This window comes from Sinocyclocheilus grahami, unplaced genomic scaffold, assembly GCF_001515645.1.
Source record: "Sinocyclocheilus grahami isolate Dianchi unplaced genomic scaffold, SAMN03320097.WGS_v1.1 scaffold711.1, whole genome shotgun sequence".
Taxonomy (NCBI): domain Eukaryota; kingdom Metazoa; phylum Chordata; class Actinopteri; order Cypriniformes; family Cyprinidae; genus Sinocyclocheilus; species Sinocyclocheilus grahami.
The window spans coordinates 41638-53674 of NW_015505890.1; the positions used below are offsets into that span (position 1 = coordinate 41638).

The 12037-nt window shown below is 38.1% G+C and overlaps 1 protein-coding gene across 1 annotated transcript in view; it reads left to right on the forward strand.

Annotated features, from left to right (window-relative positions):
* LOC107560126 (kin of IRRE-like protein 3) overlaps nt 1–12016 on the forward strand; it is a gene marked incomplete at its 5' end in the record, with an annotated part of 52761 nt that extends 40745 nt beyond the window's left edge. Inside the window, 6 exons of the mRNA XM_016244209.1 lie at nt 271–469; nt 2640–2747; nt 3971–4054; nt 5366–5475; nt 6122–6208; nt 10978–12016. Of these exons, the coding sequence (XP_016099695.1) occupies nt 271–469; nt 2640–2747; nt 3971–4054; nt 5366–5475; nt 6122–6208; nt 10978–11451 (1062 nt within the window). The remainder of the gene's footprint in view (nt 1–270; nt 470–2639; nt 2748–3970; nt 4055–5365; nt 5476–6121; nt 6209–10977) is intronic.
* Between the last annotated feature and the right edge of the window lie 21 nt (nt 12017–12037).

Here is a 12037-nt window from a genome sequence, read left to right on the forward strand (position 1 = left end):
TTTTTTTTTGCAATTTATATTGCAAATATTGCATTATATTGCACCTCGCAGTGACATGACTTTTCGCAGTCATTTTTTGTTTTATATTTTCTGTTCTCATTTTAATTTTAGCTATCTAGTTTTCTTTTCTTTTTTTTTTGCAATTTATATTGCAAATATTGCATTATATTGCACCTCGCAGTGACATGACTTTTCGCAGTGATGCTTCAGACCAGCATCAAAACAATACATGCTGGTATTTTCAGTGTGGTTTCTTTTGTTCTTCATCAGGCCTGGTCCTGGAAGGAGACTGTCTTGGAGTCAGGGACATCAGGTCGCTACACGGTGGAGACAGTAAGCACAGAGGACGGAGTGCTGTCCACCCTCACCATGAGTAACATCGTACCTGCTGACTTCCAGACCATCTACAACTGCACCGCCTGGAACAGCTTTGGCTCCGATACAGAGATCATTCGCCTCAAGGAACAAGGTGGGAGCCAAGGTTCGCCAGGTTTCACCTTCTTTTCTTTAAAACATGGCTGTGGTAGAGTAGTGGTGCAGTGTTTTATAACCATGGTTTCTGAAAACACTGGAATAGACTAGAACATTTTGTTTCTCCATCACTTTCCATTTATCAAATTAGCAAGTAGCATCTGAATCATATTAACATCTTTTAATGTTTTTATACCAGATTTAATTCACAAATGAAATAACTGACTGCCATGACCTAAATATGACTTTCATTTACAATAATCAGTAATAAACTTCTGCATTAGTATATTTTCACACCATGTGCCATGGCAGATTTTAAGTGAATCATTGAATCAGTGAGTTGTTGACTTAAGAGCAGTCTGATTCACTAATGAAACACTCAGTGTGGTAATTCATCAGGTTCACTGGAAAGAATCAGCGTTCATCTTCTTTTATTTAATACATGCCTGTGATAGAGTAGCACTGTGGTGTTTCATAACCATGGTTTTTGAAAGCACTGGAATAGAGCAGAATCTGAGGGGGACGAAATAATATTTTCTTCATTACTTTCCATTTATTACTTTATACATTATGAATCACTTTACACAAGATTAGCAAGTCACATTCAAATCATATTAACGTTTTTTCATGTATTTATACCAATTTTAGATTACAAATGTCATTCAGCTCTAGCCAAATGATTATTTCAGAGCAACATCAATAGTAATTGCACATTTAACTGCAACTTCAATAAATCATATAAATGTATTAACAACACTTAGCACTATTTAATTGGCAGCCTTGTTACAGTGATTCATTTCTCTCTTGTGCATTTCTTGCAATCTATCTCCCCATGTGCTTTCATAGTTTGGATTTGTTCACATGCAATAAATTTGAGTCCTGTTTTGACTGACTTCAATTGTTCTTTAATAGATCTGTTTCCCCAAAAACGAACATTTGGTCATAATTTGTACTCATTTCAAACCCTAATGATTATAAATTTTACATGATGTGCTGGTCGTTCTGTTCCATGACACTACAACGAATGGGGACTAAAATGTTCAATTTAAAGATGCAAATGCATAAATATAAAAAATATATAAAACTGTTCTAGGGTGACTATACACCCCTTTTACCCCTGACATGTCCTGGCTGATTTCTAAATATCCAAAAATATCAGAGTTTTGGCTTTGTTTTCCTAAATTGTCTCGCTGAAGGAAAAGACTGAAAAGTAGTTTGACCAATAGCATTCAAGCTTTGTACATAATCAACCAATTGTGGCATGTAAAAAGGTGGGATCTACAGAGAATGGTCAAAGCAACACAAATACGCAAGTACTGTACATATAATGCATGAGTACTGTAAAGAGCACGTAAATAATAAAACTAAGCCAAAACCTGGACATTTTAGCCAATTTAGAAATCCCAGCTGGGGTAAAAAAAAAGGACATATGGTTACCCTAGGCTTTTCTGAAGACTTCTAAAGCCAAACAATGTCTTTGTGTGACAAGTATATACAATATATATTTCTGGGTTTATAAGAACTGCACACAGTAATTCAGACAATAAACAGGCATAAACTGTGAATACGCAGAGGTCGTAATGCTTAGTTTGTACTGGGAGCCAGTGATTAACTTTGTGTAGGTACAGCTTGTTGTCTGACTCAGCCTCTCATTATCATTTGGCCGTAAAATCTGGCCTCCATCTTTCGGTTTAAATATACCAACAAGAGCACAAATAAAACAGTTGAGTTGGCTCTAATTAACCTAAAGCCACAGCTTCTCAAAACACTCCTGGGATTGTTGGAATTCACATTACACCCACGTCAGAGTCTAACGAAAACATCCGATGCAGGGTTCAGTTCATGTGCACGCAAGGCATGTTATGTGCGTGTTATGTGCTAAAACGTATGCGATAATTGGCATAGCTGCAAATTGTCAGATTAAAGTGAAGGAACCTGAGTTTTTGCTAGAAGGTGATGGTGGTGTTAATTGCCTGTGATAGTTATTTTGAATAGACACATTGAAGGTGTGAATGTCTCCTTGACACGGCATTTGACATTCCCATTTGTTCAATACAAGTGCGAGTCTGGAAATATGTCCAGGTCTGTGTTTGAGCGCTTATTTACTGGATTTACCCGTCCTGTCCATGCTGCGTTATTGTGGAAGGCTCTGTTTTGTGTTCCAACAGATTCCCTCCCTGTTGCCGTGATCATCGGCGTGGCAGTTGGCGCTTTCGTTGCTTTCATCGTCCTCATGGGAACCATCAGCGCGTTCTGCTGTACGCGCTCTCAGAGAAGTATGTACCTCTCAGTCCATCGCGTTCCTGCATGTCCATCACCAGAGAACGCTAAGTGTTCCTCAGTCAGACAAAGAGCAGGGTGTTAGGGTGTCACTTCACAGAAACCGAGCCTTTATTTCTATATCTTCCTTTTCGTTGAGTGTTTGTGTAGGGTTGGGCGGCATGATGGTTTAGAGCAGAAATGCATCATCTGTCTGCAATGCTGCTGAAAATCCTACAGTAGAAAACTCTAGCTGTTTTCCAATGTAGACAATGTCTTTTGCTTTGCCGCGCTGTGTGTTTATACTAATTCTAGCTAATTTAGGATGACCATACGTCCTCTTTTTCCTGGACATGTCCGGGCTGGCATTTCTAAATTGCCTAAAATGTCTGGGTTTTGGCTTTGTTTTCATATTGTTGTCATACTTGCTGAAGGTAATGACTGAAAAGTTGCTTGACCAATAGCTTGCAGGAATTGTATACATAATCGACCAGCCGTGGCATATGAGAAGGTGGGATCTACAGAGAATAATCAAAACAATGCAAATACGCAAGTACATATAATGTATGAGGAAGTCAACGAAGCAAAAACCCAGACATTTTAGGCAGTTTAGACACGTACGATTTAACTGTTGTTTACAGTGATCTACAGTAGAAATGTTGCAACTTGTTGCATTAATTGAATTAATTAACTGAACAGGTGTGCAAATGTACATGAATTGACTATTTTAAAATAGCGTAGCTTATTCAATTATACTTTATATGTATTTTATCTTTTGGTTTTTACAGCTGCTTTTTAGTGCATTTAGTGCCAAAAAAAACAAAACTTAGGAAGCAGAATATTGCATGAATAGAACAGAAAAAAAATGTATCTGACTATTCTCATAATTTTGACTTTATTCTTTAAACATTACCAATGCATCCATGAATTGTTTTGTTTTTATTCTCAATTTTGTTTTAATGTGGCAGTAAAATTCTGACTCTTTTTTTTTTTTTTTTACTTGTGTGCTTAAAGAAGAATTTTATTTGTACTAATGCTACAACTAAAGCTTTTGTCATGCCGCCTACCCTTATCTCTGTGTTTCTTATTTGTTTTCCTTTTACCGCGACCATCCTCTGTCATGATCAAAAGAGAAAACAGCTCATCCATGTACAGGTTAGCGTCAGACAGTGAACAATGAGCTTGCAGTTTCCGATTGTTGGTGGCATTGGGTTGAGCTTGTTGTTGTTGTATGCCACAGAAGACGCTCACCTGGTTATGCCTACACTGCCCACCTCCATCTGTGCTCAGCAGAGAGAACTTGCAAGCAAAATTAAGACAGAAAGTAAGACCTGTTACCTGACCGTCACCAATTATCTGTAAACATTGTTCTTCAATGCGTCAACATGAGCTGTGTGATTCTCTGTGGTTCCTCTAGGGTTCCTCTTATCTTAGTTCTGTGGTGTTATGCTGCCTTCAAGTCCTCATGGGAAGTTCAAAGTTGTGGATGTTGTAATTATAATGGAACATGATTTTAGCTGCAATAAAATGGACAATTTCATATTTCTCTCTATTTAAAGTCAGGAAACTATTTTTGAAGTACGAGGTGTGTGATTGATATTTAAGCTAGCTATTTTAATATTTATCTGTGACCACATTTTTCGCCCTCCACCTTTATTTATTTATTTATTTGATAATACAATAACATTGATATAAAAAATATATTGTTATAAAACCATATAATTCTGTAAATCTTTAAAGCCATCTGTAAAGCCTGTCAAATAATAATAATATTTTATTGAAGTGTGTGTGCGCGTGCGTGCATGTGTGTGTCTTTGTGTTTAAAAGTCCGTATTCATTTTATTTATTTGTTTGTTTGTTTGTTTATTTACCTATTTTTATTTATTTTTGGTTCTTTTTTTTTATATATGGTTCATAAATTATGATTATAATGTGTGTATGGAGCTCATATTTAAGAGGGGAGAAAAATTATTAAAAAGCCCAAACTGTCTAAAAGTATGCATTTTGCTGCAGATGCTGATATTTACAGTATATGGCCAGAAAGTAAGATGAAAAGTAAGATGAAATTCTTATAGCTTCTAATTAAACTAATGAGATATTTATAACAGTATAACAGATTACTTGTATATAACGCATATAAATATCAATTGTCACGCTATGTCTCCCGATAATGTCTTTAAAAAAAAAATGTATGGATAATAAAGTAAACCTAGCGTGCATCCGTCCATCAGTTCATCTTGAATGTTATTTTTGTATTTACTTTATAAAAATCAGTAAAGATTTTACAGCAAAAAGATCAATCAGAGGACAAAAGGCATTTAGTAAATTAAGTTTTGAACATGTTGATATCTTAGAGGCCTTATAAAATGCAGTAGGGATATTATAAGTTAATTCTTAAAATTATAAATGTATGAATCATTATATACTGTTACTGACAGAAAAGCTGGGACTCGTTTATGTGTGCAGATCTCATAAATATGCTAATTTTGACATGACTTGAAGGCAGCATTCGTTTTCATGGATTAAAGCAATGTGAAGTGGCATGGAGTAAATAGCATTTTTTTTGTAAATATATTTCACATCAAGTACATTACATTTAATGACACTGGAGTAACACTTGTCACTTTCCACTCAGACCTCAAAGGCGTGGTATCAGCCAAGAACGACATTCGAGTGGAAATCGTACACAAAGATCACAACGCAGCCCGAGAAAATGAGGATCACTCCGCCATGAAACAGCTTATGGTGAGTCACGTTTCTGAAGGAAGAAAACAGTAAACATCCCACTTGCCATTACCCCATCAGCACCCCCAAATCAACAAGCTAGCTCATTATGCTAGTCCCTGTCACATCCGTAGCTAATGAATGCTAATCATCCCCACCCCAACACTAATAGCGCCTATCTCCCTCACCACAACGTCAAACCCATGAATAATGCAGCATAAGTGTGAGAACCCTGCTGGCCTGCATGCCTATATTTAGCCCCCAGCCTGTATTTCCTGGGAGGACATGGGCATAGATGTAACCATAGTGATGCCAGTGATCAAGTGGTCCTTTTCTCCTGGAGCCCTCGGTGAACTTCTGTCAAAACACATGCTGCCACCATCTCTAGAAAATTTCACTCATTGTCACACAAGCCTCCAGGGCCCAGAATCAGAGTTCTGTTTGGGCTCAAGATGTATAACAAGACTTTAGACAAAAAGTGAGAGGACACCTCATGAAGATGCATTGCAAATTTTTTTGCTAATGATGTGAAGAATATTCACAGGAGATTGCCCCAGTTGAAGTAGCTTTCCTTCTGGAATATCGTTAAGCGTTCCGGAGCACCAAAACTCACACAGTGAGAGTAACCCAGATTCTAACGTGTGAACGGATCTGTTGTTTGCCACAGATCGAACGGGGAGAGTTTCAGCAGGAGTCCGTTCTGAAGCAACTTGAGGTACTTCAGGAAGAGGAGAAGGAGTATCAGCACATCAAGGTATGTCTCTATGGGATTTGAAGGAAGTGATATAAGAAAGAGAGAGGTTGTTTGATATATGACACCCCACTAAAACATCTTCAATGTATATTTGAACTATTTAACTATTGTAACTACTAACTATTCTACGCGTGTTCATAAGAGAGTGGCGTTCCAGCGGGTGACGTAAGACGTAGGCGTAAGCTCTGGTGAGAAGTGACCAATGCGTAAGTGCAAGAAATGTTCTTCCTTTGCTGTAAACAAAACTTGGTTCTTGTGAGACTAGCATATTCTCACCAGAGCTTAAGTTACGCCTACGTCATCCGCTGGAACGCCACTCTCTTGTGAATCAGTGTACTACAGTTAACGGAAGCTAGAGATTACAGTTTTAGTAAGGTTAGTTTTAAATATGGATGTTTTGTTTCCTAAACAAACACATCAATTCGCTTCAGAAGGCCTTTATTAACCCCCCTGAAGGCGTGTGAAGCAATTTTTATGATGGATGGATGCGCTTTATTTGACTTCAAAATCTCAACCCCCATTCACTGCCATTATAAAACTTGGAAGAGCCAGGACATTTTTTTTTTTTTTTTTTTTTTTTTTAAATATAACTCATTGTATTGTCTGAAAGAAGAAAATCACATAAACCTAGGATGGCTTGAGGGTGAGTAAATCATGAGGTATGGATGAACACTTTAACATCCATTGGAACCTTTCCATTACACAAAAAGTTCTTAATAGTGATTCTTCAGATTCTCAAAACATTCTTTACACTAATACAAAATGGTTCTTTTAAGAGTCGTTCACTAGTTCTTTGAACATTTAATTTTAGCTACAGTAATAATTTATGTGTATAAATAGACATATCAAATAAATAAGATGATTTCCTTGTTCATGTGCAAATAGCATTCTTCTCTCATAATTAATATTTCATACTCGTTGAGCTGCGCTGATAATTGAATTTCTCGACACATTTACTGTTTATATTTGACCTTTGTTAAACACCCAATCCGGGCTTGACTTTAAGAAAGTGTTTCTCAGTCATTTACTCAAACAAAAGCTCTGTTATGGGTCTGATGTGTGTGTGAACTACTTTGAAATCACATGTCACGAACTGAAGCAGTTTTAATGTGAAACTGAAGGAACGTGCTAAGTGCTTTAAAAATAACACTATTACACATACCTAATTGATTATGGCAGCTCAAATATATTGGAATTAACTGGCTTGTCCATGCAATGTACATATGCATTAGTCTTGGAATTTAATAAAATAAGGTTTTTAAATTGAAAAAGCATTTGTTTTCATTTTCTGCACTTACGCAAATGCATGCTCTGTTAAGATTTTGTAATTAGTGTTTGTAGTTTATGGCTGGAAATTGCTTAGAAGATGGATATTTAAATTTTTGTTTAGCCGAAGCCCTTTTTATTTTAACAAAATGAATTAAAGCCTTATTAGCAATTATAATTAGCCTTTACACATTTGCACTGATCATTGAGTATTTTAAGTGTTCAGATACTAATTTAGCTAATTTTAGAGTGAGCTTAAAGAATAACTATCGTAATTCTAGTCCGATTAACCTATGATGCCATGGTTAACCCAAATATATTGGAATTAACTGGCTTGTCCATGCAATGTACATATGCATTAGTCTTGGAATTTAATAAAATAAGGTTTTTAAATTGAAAAAGCATTTGTTTTCATTTTCTGCACTTACGCAAATGCATGCTCTGTTAAGATTTTGTAATTAGTGTTTGTAGTTTATGGCAGGAAATTGCTTAGAAGATGGATATTTAAATTTTTGTTTAGCCGAAGCCCTTTTTATTTTAACAAAATGAATTAAAGCCTTATTAGCAATTATAATTAGCCTTTACACATTTGCACTGATCATTGAGTATTTTAAGTGTTCAGATACTAATTTAGCTAATTTTAGAGTGAGCTTAAAGAATAACTATCGTAATTCTAGTCCGATTAACCTATGATGCCATGGTTAACCAGACAGCAGTTGCAGTTCTTGGCAGAAGCAGCATAGCTTTTATTCTCTCGTTTGTATTTATCTCAGTGTGTTCTTAAAGTCTGTTTCACGGCCTCCTCTACCTGCTCCCTGCGGGACTGATTTCCTCCCTACATGTAGATGAGTGTGTAAAATGAGCAGTGTGAACAGGGACAGCTCCGTACAGATACGGAGTGCACACAATCCCTGTTGCCTGATAAAACTGCGCCAAACAACGCCTTTCTCGCGTTGTCATAGAGAAGTCACCTAACAGTGATTATCGTCTCTCCCCCAGCGGGATATGGCCTGCGCGCCCGCTCAAAATGGCATCCACGTCCACATTGTGGCGCCTGTTTTGCTTCTTAGCAACCGTGCTGATATAGCACCACAACAACGACAGCAGCCATGGTATCGAGTTCCTTCGCTTTGATTATTTCTTTCTGTCACGAATTTAAAAAGCCTTGATTCTGAAGTCCAATTAAAGCTGAAAAGTACAGACTAACAACCAGATTGTGGATCAAGGTTCTGCTTAATTAGCCTATAATGATATTTTGAGGTTATTGCTAAAAATTGTCTTTGACTACTTTTCTTACCTCTGTTTTGCGTTTGCATGTTTCTTTATGAATGCTTCAAAACAGACGTGATAGCAAAAGAAAAGGAATAGATTACAATGCACAAGCTTTTCTCAAGCAATTTAGCTTTAGTTCATGGTTTTAGATGAAGGTCAAAATAAATGAGAAAGCATTTGGAGATAAAAATAGAAATAAAAAAATTATACTGCAATCAAAGACATTGCTATCTATACAGGTTTAAATTTTTCAAAGGGCACCAGATAGTCAAAAAAATAATAAATAGTTTTAGCCAAAATTGCATGTGAATAACACAGAAGTATTAAATTAGAATTACATAACATCACAAAATATGTCTTTGAAATACAAATTAAGCTAACCTCCTCATGGGCATCTAGTCCTGTCTATGTAGGGCAGAGTGTAATTGTATTAAGACTTCTATTGTTTGACAACAAACCAAGTACGATTGAGATTGCATTTCCAAGTCTTCAAAAGTTTCAGATGTTGTGTGTTTGAGTTTAAAAGCTTCAAAATGCATCATAAGAGGCTAAAGGGGAGTTCACACTGACAGTGATTGAACTGCTGGAGGTTACCAACTCGTTGTGCATTTGGTTTCTAGTAGTCATTCTCTTTCAACTGCATGGCAGCAGATCCATGTACTCCAATTGGAAGACGCTGCGTTGCTTTGATGCTTATTTGCCTAACGTTGAGCTCACAATGGTTCAGATATTGGCAGCTCTTTAAAATGAATATCTTCGGTGGCCAGTTGCCAGGGCCGTTTTCAGCCAGCATCACTACAGAACCTTTAATGGTCTCATATCACCCGACTGTATAACAATTCTGTGTCACATCTGAATGGATCAAGCACCTTGCGCTGTTTATCTCTTATAAATCGTGGCATAAGCGCGGCGCACGTTCATCAGCACTGTGCGGGAGACTAGTCCCGCTGGCGGATGCATCGGGTAGCGCTGCCTTGCGGTTTCGCATGCGCTGTAATTTAAAAACAGTGCCTAATATCAGGGAGGTATCCCTCGTTTCAGCAATCAGCTCACTACTCGAATGGAATGTCCCGGTGCTCCCGATGGCCAGCAGGCGATCGCGGGTCCCCCAGACCTCTGGGCCCTATGCACTCTGTCACACTTTTCCCCCTCACTAGCGATGCCCCTGCCGGTTTCACAAATAGCATGTACAATAAATCGCAGCAAATCTATACAGGTGGAGCTGGGGAAGGTGAAGGGTTTAAGAGTAACTCTGAAAGTGTGCCCTGAAAAGCTCTAGTGAATGCTAATAAACCATTTAAATGTGACCCTGGACCACAAAACCAGTCTTAAGTGTAAATTTTTCAAAATTAAGAATTATACATCATCTGAAAGCTGAATACATAAGCTTTCCATTGATGTATGGTTTGTTAGGATAGAACATTATTTGGCCAAGTAACAACTATTTGAAAATCTGGAATCTGAGGGTGCAAAAAAATTTAAATACTGAGAAAATCGCCTTTAAAGTTATCCAAATGAAGGCCTTAGCAATGCATATTACTAATCAAAAATTAAGTTTTTATATATTTACGGTAAGAAGTTTACAAAATATCTTCATGGACCATGATCTTTACTTAATATCCTAATGACTTTTGGCATAAAAGAAAAATCTATAATTTTGACCAATACAATGTATTTTTGGCTATTGCTACAAATATACCCCAGCGACTTAAGCCTGGTTTTGTGCTCCAGGGTCACAAAGGTAAAACAGCTCATTGACCACGTATGCAACATGAACCAATTAGCTAGTGCCAAGTAGTTTAACGCTGTGAATATCATTAGTTTGTTTTAAAGACCCCCCAGCCTGCGCCATCTAGAGTTTCATGACAGAACTTGACATTAAGTAAGACTGATTACCTTTTGGTTAACTGTTAAGTAGTCAAACTATAGAAGTCAACATTTGAAGTGGATCAAAAAAGTTAATCAAAGTTGTCCTGAGACAAGAACAGGTATTGTTTTGGTTTTAGGACAACTTTGATGAAAGGTTCTGATCCACTTCAAATGTTGACTAGTGTAGTTCTTAAGGCACAGTTTTAACATGAATGCTAAGTTTATGCAACTGCCCCCGGTATCAATTGCTTCGCTGCCAATGTGAAAGCCCTTTACCACCATTTTTTGTCATGATATTTGTGTTACGTTGTTGAACTCTTTACGCATATTGACGTTGTTTGTTAACGCATTGTTTCTCTAAGGACCCCACTAATGGATACTACAGCGTGAACACCTTTAAGGAGCATCATGGCACCCCGACCACGCTGGCCGGAAACCAGACCACAGAGCTTCGCCGAGACCCTGCCACAGCCACCACTGGCAAGCAGCGGGTTCCCACTGGAATGTCTTTCACCAACATCTACTCTACCTTGGGTGCTGGACCCAACCGCCTGTACGACTACAGCCAGCGGTTCGTGCTGGGCATGGGCAGTAGTTCCATCGAGCTTTGCGAGCGAGAATTCCAGCGAGGATCGTTGAGCGATTCCAGCTCTTTCCTGGACACACAGTGCGACAGCAGTGTCAGCAGTTACAGCAAGCAGGACGGCTATGTGCAGTTCGACAAGGACAGCAAGGCCTCTGCCTCAGCCTCTTCCTCATCCCATTACTCTCAGTCATCTTCCCAGAACTCAGACCTCACGCGGCCACTGCAGAAACGCATGCAGACCCACGTCTGACTGCAGGAGATGGACAGAAGACAGAGGAATCCAGCGCTGGGATTGGCCACAGGGGATTGAATCCCCCCCAGAAGAGAATCAGGAACCAGTTCAAGCACATCTAGCACGCCAGTTTCATTTTATCCTCCACTTCTTTTGCTTTTAACGTTTCTTTGATATATGTGGATTTCTTCATTTGTCCAGATCTTATTTAAAGCTCTGAAAAGCCTTACCGGTTTCAGAACCTTGTCTTGGCCCTTCCAAATGCCCCAATTATCTGGACAAAAAACCTCCTCTAAACAACAGTGTGCCACAGTGATGTTACTTGCCAACGTAGAAAGAACCTCTGAACAGAACTAGTGTCCTTGTTGTAGTTACTTTGAAACGGCTCGGAATGACCTCCTCGAAGAAAGCATAACAATATTGCTCAAATGAGCTCTTTGAAGAGAGTTGATGAAGGCTACACTTCATACCTCTGTAGTCCATTCACTCCTCTGCACCACTAGAGAACAATGATCTGTTGCTCTTGTACATTAAAGCACAACTGTCAAAGTTGTATGTAAAACTTCTCAATGCCTCTACCACAGCTATCTAAACAAATTATATA